The sequence below is a fragment of the Neodiprion lecontei genome, chromosome 6 (genome assembly GCF_021901455.1).
Source record: "Neodiprion lecontei isolate iyNeoLeco1 chromosome 6, iyNeoLeco1.1, whole genome shotgun sequence".
In the NCBI taxonomy this organism is placed as follows: Eukaryota; Metazoa; Arthropoda; class Insecta; order Hymenoptera; family Diprionidae; genus Neodiprion; species Neodiprion lecontei.
The window spans coordinates 28,669,247-28,681,502 of NC_060265.1; the positions used below are offsets into that span (position 1 = coordinate 28,669,247).

A 12,256-nucleotide genomic window follows, 5' to 3' on the forward strand; every position below is an offset into this window, starting at 1 on the left:
AATCCCTCCTCCGTATCAATTCGAATTTTCGAAACACCTAAGCGTCGTACAATTTTAAAGTTCCGTTAGGAAAATCTGATTTACTTCACGACGTGAATCAATTTTTCATTTTAAATCTTTCATAAATTTAGAAAAAAAAATTTCGCACATTTTTTACCCAAACAATACATCGATGATTTATTGGTTCTGAAAAAGCATCCCGGACCTCGTGTCATTGGGGACCGCCCGTCTCGTTGATCATTCAAAAAGCAAAAGCGTTTTTTTTTGATTTTTTCCTCGGAGAGTCTGATCGCCGCTTCGCGAAGTGAAACATATCCCCTATTTCCGAAATCCGTACAGCGGCGAACAAAGAAAGCGATACGCTGTAGGGGGATGTTCGTAAGGGAGGTTCAGCTTTATCATAATCACCGGTGTCCGAGCCGCTGCCTGAACTTCGCCGCGGATGCTCCTTGTAATACCTTCTGAAAATCTTGAGGAATTGGTATTCCGATCCGCCGTTTTCCCCGCCGATTCCGAATTTCCCACCGCGATAGCTACCATGTGAATTATTGATTCATTCGGTCCCCTTCTCTGTCCGGCTTTCACCCTCTTCCCGCCCTCCTCGGAGTGTGTTTCGCATATATTTGAATAAGACACCAGGCGTGATCACGTGCTGAAAATTAAACGTGTCGCTTACTTTTGCCCCCTGCATTTTTCATCCCGGGTTTCAATCCGAATCGTGAACAGATACATCGGTATCCTTTCGCAAATTCCAACCCCTGTTTTCTTCATTTCTTTTTCATTACACTGTATTCTTATCCACATATTTTTGAGCAAAGGAAAAACTTCGGCGACTGTCGGATAAGAAGCGAACAAGGGGTTGAAACGGAGGCGGAATTTACGCAGTAGTCAAAATTGGTGAACATTGCTCAGTTTCGCGGTCGTTATTTCCTCGGCTGTTAATTACTTCACGTACTTCCTGCGGTTTGACCGCAGCCGAAATTCGCGAAACGAGCCTAAGACTCAGGTTCGTGTCTAATTCGCGTGGATAACAAACGCGTGTCAAAAACGACGAATTGAGGCATAGCAACGACGTATGAAGGAAAAATAGACGGAGAGGTGAAAAAAGAGGGGCGTAGAAAAAGCGGATGAGCTTAGTGAGCAGACGCCCGTTATTTGCGGCATACTTTTTTCCAGCTAACGTTGCTTGAACGCTCGTATATAATTTGAGAAGTTTCCTCCGGCTGATGTTCCTCTTTTATTTCACTCGTTTTTCACCATTCCCCGTCCTCTTTATCCTTCTCTTTCTCCCGCTCTCTTAATCGGCTCTCTAATTCCCGCCGGATTTGCGCACTCGTAACCCGAATCTTTAATTCGCTTTCCCGCGAGCTCCATGGGAGAAAATTCTCGAGGTATATTAATCGGGAAAAAAAAGGGAAATCGGACAGGATAGATAAAAACAATAAAGAATTGCTAACCAAGAGAGTAAATGCAGAGTATAAATTGCATGAATGCAGTTTTCGTTTATTTGGATTCGTAATCGAATTCAAAACGTTCACTGAGTTATTTCGAAGACATTCGACAGATAAGTTGAGTGAGTCTGATAATTTTGAAAGATTGTTCCATTCATCATCGAAAGTTGAGAAGACGTCGTTGATATTTTTTATTCATGTCAAGCTATCGATTCACTGCGAAAAAGTAATTCTTACGTTTCACTGTCTTTGCACATAAATCGCAGTGTCGAGATATGAGCAATTCATCGTTATGATTCTGCTCGTCGCATCACTGTGATTTATCGGGTTACTTTTTCAAGAAATTTTCACCAACGTACAGCCATTTCATTCTTAATTTATAGTCGTGCTTAAGCACAGCTGCGCAGTCGAACGTCTTACACTTTTTTTTTTCCCCTACACTTTGATACCTGAATTCAAGATTACGGGAAATTTCCGGAATTTTGAAGCAAAACATCAAAATGAAACGCAGTCTAAATTGATGCAAAAAAAAAAAAAAAAAAAAGCTCCTCCCCCTGAGGCGTCATCATAAATTCCCGGCGGTAGAAGCAACAGATGATTCTCCGCCTCTGCGGTGTCATTGCATCAGGCTGGAGAAAAAACGCACTGCACATGTAAAGCACTTTGCATAGGTCACTCTGAAAATTCGGCCGTGGCATTTTAGCGGGCTGCACTTTTTCAGCAAAGTGATTCAATAATCGCGGAAGCTTTTAAAAGCCGTAGGAAAAACCGAAACGACACTCGAGGCTGGATTTTTTCACCGTACCCTGCGTCAGCGAAAGAAGTAACCGCGTCTATCAACCCCCCGTGATGAACTCGAGTACAAAAACAGGTGTGCAAAAAAAGATGCGTTTAAATTCAGAGGGTACAAATGCAGGGGGATGCGAGAGGAAGGAAGAGGGACAGCCGGGACGTGCAGGGCGGATTTAGCCGATCCCCGACCGCGTAATTTATATGCTAATGTCTCCCGGTGACGGTGCGGAATCGACGCGCCCCATCGCTTCGCGTTCAAGGGGTCAATTCGCGATGGAAAACGAGCAAAGAAAAGCCCTCGAAATCGCGACAGCTTCGAAGCGCTCTGCCTAATCCCACTAGATCACTGGCAACTCGCCACAGAGTCTTTCGCATCCTCACGCACGCAGCCCGCATCAAAAATCGAAGAACTACGCCCATCTGCTGTCGGTCCGCGATATCCTCAAACGCTTTTCGCCGTTTCAGCGAAAGATTTTACAGGGATGAAAATAAAAAAGGAGAAGGAAAGAAAGAAAAAGAGAAGAAGCAAAAGAAAAATGTCGCGAAAGAAAGGAGAAAGAGATCCGCAAGGTGGGTGGGGGAGCTTTCTTTCCGAAAGGGGTAAATTTCTTTCAAAAGAAACCCCAGCTTCGTTGGATTGAATTGCAACGGTATTACGCCGCTTCCAGCACGCCTGACACACCCATTATTTTCGCACTTTTTTTTCCGTCGACGTCTCGTAAAATGACAAAGCCGATAAATAGTTGCGCGACACTCCGCGAGGATGCTGCTCGTGACGTTCGCGTCGCTTATTATGCCGCATGAAATATTGATGACGGTGGCATCGCATCGTCAATAGAATACGAGCTTTTCCGTCCGGCTGGTTATGCATCCCCATATAACGAGGTTATACCCTGCAACGATTCGTGCGCTAGTGAATCCCTTGCAAATACCTCAACTGCCTATACATGTATTTTTAAATATAAATTTACTATCCATTGTCCGCATCGAGGGCTTTATACGTTTTTAGAATTCCCGGTTAATTATCGGTCATAAAATATCCATGTAGGTATCGAAAACGGAAGGCAAACGACGCAGAGTCTGCGTTAGGAGATCGAATAATTGAACCGTCGACACGAATCGTCCTGATTTTACCTCGCGTCAATATCAATATCATTTCTTTCTGTCTGTTTTTCGACAGTTCAAAAACGAAATTTTTCAGAATGCATCTGAGTTGAGTAAAATTTCAATACCGGTAACCAATATGTTACGACCTTCGATGCCACGAATAAAAATTGTTACCTGCAAGTTCGGAAAGCGATTATCTATAGTTTATTTTTAAACAAATTGAGAATAAATCATATCCAAAACTCGATGCAGGAGTGACCCTTTTTCGGTAATATATTGCATACAGAATTTGCGCATTGTGGCAAGAGTCGTGGGTAGGTAGGTTACGAATGGTGTTTTTCCCAGGGGAGATTTTCCCGGATTTCAGACAGAGCATTATAGAGCAGCAAATACACCCTGCAGCTTGGTCTATCAATTCGAACCTGTGTCGCGTCGACGGTTTCTAAAGTATACGTACGTATGTCGGTGTTTGGCGTATACGTAACACGTATATACCTATACATCGAACCACTCTGTAGCAAAGAAGAAAATCTTGCGTCTTTTCGCGTCCAATGTGCAGGTTAAAGCATTGGCCGCGGATGCGCAGCTTGCGAGGAGCTTCGGCTTCAACCCTTAATCGTATATTTCACCCATACCTTTAGAGCTTTCGACGCCGGGCACGTCGAGATCCCGGGACGCGAATAAAACCGTGGGTCCACGTCCGTCTGCAGCTAACTTCGTCCTCGTATATCAAGGTTCATCCTCACCTAAAATTCCTGGCCGAATTTTACGCCGTGAAAGCTCGTTATTCGCGATTAAGATCATAACGACCGCGATAACAAGCTCTTCCGGCTTTGCGGTTGTAGAGACGATTACAATTGTCTCCCTTATATCCCTCGACGTGGGAAGATATTATGACAATTATATACATATAACTGTTCCAAAGTTATACCTTATACCTTCACTCCGTCAATCTCTCGAGCTTTTATCACTACGCTCCGGAAACGAACAGCTTTCGAAGAAATTGGCCTCAGAGTGGGGTGGATTTTTCAAAAACTAACTTCGGTGGAACACGGCCAAAGAGAACCGTAGGAACGACGCTGCCGGGGAATTGATAGAAAGTTAAGAAAGCACGGTTGAATTTGCGAGAATCGATCGAGACGTTGGAGGAAGAACTCGGCCTGACGAGAAACAGGCAAAAAAGCGCGTGAATATATTTTCAAAAACTTGTGGAAGCTATTTTAACCGAATCGTGCTCGAGATGTAATCCTGCGCCTCCGTGAGACAGAAAAGTCGTGTTATGATAACCGGAAACGTGATCCGATGCCAGCATATTGTTAGAGTGTATGAGGAGAGCGATGAGAAGGTATAAATCGGCTTCATCCCCAATTCCGAGGTCTCGTCCCAGACTCTCCTAGAGTAGAAAGTAATAATTGTTTCGAGCTTTTTGCTTTTTGTCTATTGAAATAACGCACCGAGTGACCTTGAAACAAAAAATACCGCGGTCAGAGCGTGCAAAAAAGCTCCCCAGACGGCTTGTACGCACGACTATTTGGATTCTCAGACTACTCTTCTTCAAAATTTATAGGGGTCATCGGGAGCGGCGGAAATCAGATTTTTCTCTCGGAGGACTGCGGAGATATTGGATCGAAAAGTACGAGCTTGGCGAGTTTGAAAGCTCGCATGACAACGTCGCGTCGACGGTTTCGTCCTGCTGCAAGCAGGACCGAGGCTCAAACTTACTCGGCAACGTTGCAGAGCTTGCGACAGAAAGTTACCTAGGTACTATTTGCGAAACGGATTGAGACGAGCATCTCGCTTCGTGCTGCAGCATTCTGAGGATTGTTGAACGCGAGCTTTCGTGCCGGGTTGACCCAGCAAAGCGGTTGTCCCGGATCTGGACTTGACTTTCTGTTTCGAGGCGTGCCGGGCAGAGTTGCGACCTCCTCTACTTGACGATACCGGTCGCCTGGCTTACAACGTGTATAATAGGCATGTAGGGGCGAAACGCGTGTGCTTAGTAAAATGCCGTCGCCCTCGTCGCCCGAAGCTGTATGAGGAAAACTTTTGTAATTAGCGCAAGGAAAGGCGGGAAAATGTTAATTCGCGAATAGTCAGGGCTGTAATTGCTCCAGGATATCCAACCCGTCGGCACGTGAATTCGTCGGGGCGATGCGCAGCTTTGGTAATCCTGTAGCAGCGTGCATATTCGTTGATCCTTTTTCCTATAATCTCCGCGAAGTGAAACGAATTGGGGCCCGTGGGTTTGTCGCATCGTTACAGAGACGTTTCGCAACGAAATTTCACTGAACGGTGTTGAAAACTCTATTCAGTGAGAGAAAAAAAACAAAAAATTTTAAAAACAAGGAATCGTTTCTTTTTTCGAAGCCCGCAGTGCTTGAAGTAATATTTACTCTAAGATCCAGCTTTGAAGAAGTTTGACTGAAATATTAAGAATCTGCAGTAGGATTTTTATCTTTTTATTTACAGAAGATTAGTTTCTTATACTTTATGCGCTTCACAGCAGCTCTTGGTTCTAATCTTGACCCGGAAGGTGTCAATTTATGCAGCTCAAAGATACATGAACCACGAATGAGATAAGTTTAAACCTTTACTCTTGACCTCATTATGACCTATTCTGACGCAGTTTGGGAAGGAATTCGTAGTAATGGTAACAAGTATTATAAATGTGTGTCGATTCTCTACAGTGTCGTTCGATACGAATCTCGTGAATCTTTATTCCGTTTTCGTTTTGATTGCCTTCTTTTTACGGACTGCAGATGATGCTCCTCGATCGATCGATCTCATTGAGTCAGACTTTGCTTGTTTAATCCTTAGGAATCTTTGACGGGGGCAAACTAGAGGATGAATGAAACAAGGTTCAAGTCTGAGATCACGGTTAGGATGGCGAAGCGTAAAGTAATGCAGAAAAGTACTACGATTTCAGTTCGTCACCTACAATAACAATAATAACAATATTAATATTACTAGTTAGGGTGGAAATTCGTCTCCTACCGAATCCACCCTCCTTGACGTAAAACGAAGGACGAAGAGTAATGAAAATTTTCACGGGCAAACAATCTTCGGGCAGGATCGTGTCGTCGGATTATTATATTAATACAGCGTGGGCTTGGGTTGAACAAAAGAAAAAACGACATGATAGAAAATTTTTAAAGCGCCAGCCCTGAATTCCCGGGTTCCACCGTTTTTGATTATAAACACGGGTAAATCCCGTACGCTCAGCAATTTTCTGGGAGTATCATAAATCTGATTTACCTGAAGAACGTTTTCCTACCTCCCCCTCTTTCTCTCCTTGTCTCAGATCGGTATCGATAAATTACTCCAGAGCCGGCAGCCGACTTTGGCGAGTCAAGTTGTGTGCGTGAACTCGGTGAATTATTTAACGTTAGAGAGTATATCTCGTGCGAAACACGTTGCCGGATTTTAGGGGGGAGGTTTCAGACCGAAGACGCAACTATTTCCCGACGCGACGGGGGTGCAGAAATTTCTCCCGAACACAAAGCCTGGAACTTACGAGGGGGAGCCGCAGGCTCCGGTAGTTCCACCCCCTCGGCCTGAGGAAGGTGACGAACCCGTCGAGGCACGTGGAACACGTACGCGAGCCGTGGGGTAGAGGCGCATTTATCTCCCTTCCTAGGACAATGGAAAGGCATTTCTTTGGGGTAGGGACTAGCGACTGAACCCCGTCGCTGCATGTCGTATCGCGAAGTTTGAGCTACTAGACACATTAGAGTGTGGAAGAATAGAGACCACCAGAAGAGCTTTTGCGGTGCTTTCCGGCTGAGCTGACGTTGCTCAACCTCTTTCCCGATGACACTCGACTTTGTCACCCGCGCTGCAGGTATTTCACCTCCCCGACCTCCACCCCTCCGCCGCCCAGCTCTAGGATGCGAAATTCTACGCGTCTTGTTTGTAAGAAACCCTGTTGAAAGATCCGACGATAATCTGACGATCGACATACCGGATGCAGGGATAAATCGAGAAATGGAAATACTCCTCCTGCGATTATGCTTATACCCCCGGTTTTCAATTATGCGAGATCGGACTTCATGTACGGGGTATGTGGCTGCAGTTTAATAGACTTTCGGGTACATACTCGCGGATACTCGGTTCGACAGACGCGGAAAGCGTTCGAAAGTTCCTCGATTTATACTGAAAACTTGCAGAGGGAAGTATATCAACATTTCGGTCGGGGTAGAAGGCGCTGGCGAATTTCCCTCAACCAGGCAATTCGCTTCGTGGTCTGTGCCGTTTTATCCAATCGGTTCGTGCGAATATGACCGAGCAGAATCGTACCGCAAATTTATAACAGGACGAAGACAGGATGGATCTGGATAAGCGGAGGATGAGAAGATTGAAACGGAACGGGACGTATACCAAGGAAAGACGATATTCAACGAGTGATATACGTAAGAACGGAAATGTGCAGAAACAGATGCTGCGGGTGTCCGCCGCACCGGAAACCACTAACACGGTAAAATTATTCACAGGAAAATGAATTCCGGAAACATCCCGCACCTGTGACGAGATTGATGCACGCGTCTAAAGTGCAGGTGGAAAAGAATCGATACCTTTCGATTCGAGCCGCGCTCGTTTGGAATTATCGGCGTTCAAAAAGCCTCCACGTCGTAACTTTCTCAAGCCTGTCCGACGAATCGCTTCTCTTTCATCTTTATTTCGAGCTTTATACAGTGACGCCGTCATACCGCAGCTCTCGACGGCCGACGGAGAACCAGCGATTCAATTACACCTATCAGTCAAACTTCCGGGCTGCTCGAACCAGGCTCGAACAGTTTGGCTCCCACTTTGCCCAAGTTTAAAGTGGCCATCAGGCAGGCGTGTGCCGTTCGTTTCTGCCGGTGGAACACGTGTTCAAAGCAAGTGTATTTCAGCGCTGTTCCTGCACTCTAAAGACGGAAAGGATTCCCAGAGCTGTCGAGTTCGGTGCATCGTATCTCCCTACCTTATCTTTGGCATGCAGTTAAAGCGAATTTTATAAATCGCGAATGAGGAACTGAAATGAAATCTGACAAAATTGTCACAGCGCTATGCGTCGGTTCAATTTCGATTTCGTTTCTCCCGCGTCAGCTGAATTTTTGGTGCTGAGATCGAAATTCATTATTCTATTACTTCTTCCCCCATTCCGACAGTAGTTGTCGAATTTGTCCATCGGGAGCTTGTTTGCAAGCGGTGCGTTTTCATTACGTTCCATTTCAACGGGCTTGGAATTCCTTGGGAGAACGCTGAATTTCACGGTTTATCGCACGCCATGGAGTCTTGATCGTAGCGTCCCAACTTCGAGGGTATGTAAAGGGGACTATCTGAACGCAGAAGTGTCTCGGCGCAATGCAATCCCTTGGGAACAATTGACGGAGGGTCAAGGAACCGGTTTTCTCTTATCTAAAGTGTACATTCCATTATAGGAGGAATGGGGTCTAGTTTTCAGCTTTTCATGCCGTTTAGAGTACCGCGGAAGGTCTAAATTCTCCTATAAACTGAATCCTAAATTCATAAGTTCGACACTAATACTTGTGAGAGAAAGAAAATTCTGACGATTTGCAGATTAGCGAGATCGAGCCATCTGTGCCGTATTCTAAACGAAAACGATGAACGTGGCTTTTATGTTCAATAAAGAGACGCAATTCCTCTTCTACCTGAGGTTATTATATTTTTTTTAACCGCACACTTCAACTTCCGTCTTTCAAAGGGTTTCCGTCGAATCACCGCGTGATTTATGCGAAGTAATTTGGAAAAGCTGAGTGCAAATTCAGGTCTGAAAAGCACCTTCCGTTAATTTAAAGTCGATCTACAAAAGCCAATGTGCTTCCAGGATTTCGAGGCGAAGAATTGAAGTTCTCGAAAAATTTTTCAAGCCTCAATTTATTGTTTATTGTTTAATTGACAAGTCGGGAATTAGACGTCCCTTTTTGCGATCGTACAAGAAAGGCACCTGGCGTGCAGAACGCATTTATCTGCCGACGCCGCGAGCCTTCTGACCTACCATCGATAACAAGTGGGACAAACGGTAAGTTATCGACGAAGGTGTTGCCGCCCGTAGCAAATCAGCAGGTACGATCATCCGTCGATAAGGTAGGCGAGAAAAATCTATATTTCTGGTCTACTCACGTAGGGGGATATCCTCGTTGCCGGATGATTCCTCAGAGCTCGATTCCTGGCCGTCCGCTTTCATCCTGCGCCAAGCTGCAAAAAGTCGTAAAATATGAGCGGCGACAGTAGCATTGAATTAGAATTTAAATCTGCAGAGATATGCGATAAACCCGTACCCTTTCTGATGAGCCTCTGAATTCCAGAAGTAGAACGTCTCTTCCGTTTTTTCCGCCTCCTTGCCATCGAGCCCAGCTCACAGCCCTCTATCGAGTCGAAGGAGTCCTCGGCGCAGTCCTCCATGTAGCTGGAGTCTATGTCCAAGAAAGAGGAACTCTGAAAAGAGTTAAATTAAATCACCGCGGGCTGTTGAAGTCGGTGCGGTTGGTGATAAACTTTTGGGCGAATGGCTGAAGAAGGGTACGTTACGCGAGAGGATGACAGCGCCAAGTCTTCCCACATCGCTGATGATTTATGTTCTTCAGCTGGTGGTTCACGTCTACGCGCGATGACGACAACGACGAACTCGCACGTGGCCAACGCGAATCTGGTACTCGAACTTGTTCCGCGACTCCAGCACGGCACGGCACGGCACGCGACTCGACGACGATGCTCACCCGCAGGGAGTCATTCCCGAATACTATTACAATTGCGGATATTTTCGGACCGCTAGGCGTTTATCTTCCCGAGCTCAAGTTCCACCTTCGCCGCTCCCCCACTTCTTCATGAATGAGCCATTTTTCACCATCTCTAATATCTATATATAGCCCTAAGCGCCGCGGGCTGCTGTCTGGAATATCAACATAATTGTATCCCTCTGATTCCGCAGTGTAAACGTAAACAAGCCGGACCGAGTATTGATACCGATGGGTAAACACACCCGGCTCACCGAGGCGGAGAATTTCCCTGGTCTAAATAAACGATCAACGTCTATCGAAGTGAGAGGGCGTCAGGGTCGGTCTTTAAGTGGTATCCGGACGCCACCGAATCCCATCGGGATGACACGGCCTCAAGAAAATTGGACAATAGTTGAAGCCTTTTTTTGAGAAATTCAAAGCCGTGTCGAACGAGATCAGAATTGTCACTCGAACAACACGGAATGCCCAGGGAATCAAACGCGAGCCGCACAATAGTCGGATTAAAATAAAACTGTCCAGTTCGAGTAAAGTTTGGCAGACTTACCCAGGTATAACCTGCAGACAGACGACAATAAAGAAGGTCGGTGAGGGTTTGACGAGCTTCTTGCAAGGCGGAAACGAGTCTGAAGATTTCACTCAGCAATATCAGGACCCGTGTTTCGGCCTGAAGCAGCCCTCCGATACTTCGATGAGAACGATGCACTGGCTGGCGTAAGTTCCAAGGAAGCGAGCGACAACGGGCTTGATACAATGTAACCCTTGATTCACCGCAGAACAACGCGTTTTAAGAAAGGCTAGAAATGTACGCGACGTCGCGACGTCGACCGAATCGAAGGCGTCGTTGTTTTTGGCCTAAGGCCAGCGTCACCCACGCCTGGTGGACACGGTACGATTTCAATGCGATCATCGCACTAGTTCGCTATTGTAAGAGGAGAGAAACGACGGCGCCAGGTGGAAACACGGAAAACCGAGTGAATTCGGCGTGACAATCGCTTCGCAACAGGTTTGCTTCTCTTCCGGGAGTAACCTCGTCATTTTGTCTAGTTGCGGTAAAGCAACTTCCGATCGAAGAACATCGATATCGTGCAAGATAAGGCGAGGATAATTATTTCTCCAAATTGACCACCTGTCCATTTTGCCGAATTTTGTTCGCTGTTTGTAAAAAGAATCGTGTTGAAAGTTGAAGACCTGACTGATGTGACGGTGCCGAGGCGTGTAAAGAGAACGGTGTTGAACGCGTGTCTCGCAATGTTGGCGGCGTGAGAAAACTACCGTGCCTATTCGATGTCGGATCGCTGAGTCTTTTTAGCCGTTTGCCGCGGCTAATAACTAACTGTTGTTGGGCGTTTCGTGTTTTACCCAGGCCTCGGTTCCAGATAGTAACTGTCCGCGGGCAATCATGGCGTTCCCCAGCTAAGGAAACCCATTTAATGTTCCTCGCCGGCTGTGACACTCTGCCGGGTTATCTTCTCGAGGTTTGATCGCAGCAAGAAGCTTCTGCAGTTATCCAGCCGCCATGGCGAACCTGAAACGATCGCGAAGTCTTACCGAGAAAATCACTGAGGTTACGGACGCGTCGACGTCTACCCGTATACGTCACCAGAGCTTGTGGATGGAAGTGAAAAATGACGATTCGATCGTGCGATGGCCAGGCTGTTTTTATTTTCATTTTCATTTCGAATCCCTTATTGGCAATCGGAGCATTTGGGATTTACGAGTCGGGTCGTCAACGTTGGCTACGGGTTTGAAATGTCCTCCGGCTGTTTAGACGAGTGAAATAGCCTGGTCCATCGGTCCAGCCTACGGAAGAAGAATCGGAGGAAGAAGAAGAAGAAGAAGGAGCTAGCTCTCAGGTGGCTGAAAATATTTGGGATTCCCTCCGCCCAGTTGTAAAACCGAGACGAACCCGGACAATGGGATCGGTAGGATGTCTCAATAGTCGGGATGTGAATAGCGGATGGGTTACAAGAATAGACGCATTGTCGAACGGGCCGAAGTCACGTCGAGTTTAACGAACCAAATGGAGTTAACACACCCGGGAAACAGCGCGGGGTGCGGCGACACTCCGAGCCCCATGAACGAATATGCTCGGATCATGGTGCAGTACAAACGGCGAGGGTACTTTTCCTACGGAAGCCAGGGAAACGGTCGGCGTGTTTGTAG

The 12,256-nt window shown here is 46.3% G+C and overlaps 1 protein-coding gene across 1 annotated transcript in view; it reads right to left on the reverse strand.

Annotated features, from left to right (window-relative positions):
* LOC107217865 (Kv channel-interacting protein 1) overlaps positions 1-10,082 on the reverse strand; it is a 95,367-nt gene extending 85,285 nt beyond the window's left edge. The window contains exons 1-3 of the mRNA XM_046743237.1: positions 9,885-10,082; positions 9,635-9,791; positions 9,477-9,551 (exon numbers count right to left, since the gene is read on the reverse strand). Coding sequence (XP_046599193.1) covers positions 9,477-9,551; positions 9,635-9,791; positions 9,885-9,917 — 265 coding nt within the window. The 5' untranslated portion in view covers positions 9,918-10,082. The remainder of the gene's footprint in view (positions 1-9,476; positions 9,552-9,634; positions 9,792-9,884) is intronic.
* Between the last annotated feature and the right edge of the window lie 2,174 nt (positions 10,083-12,256).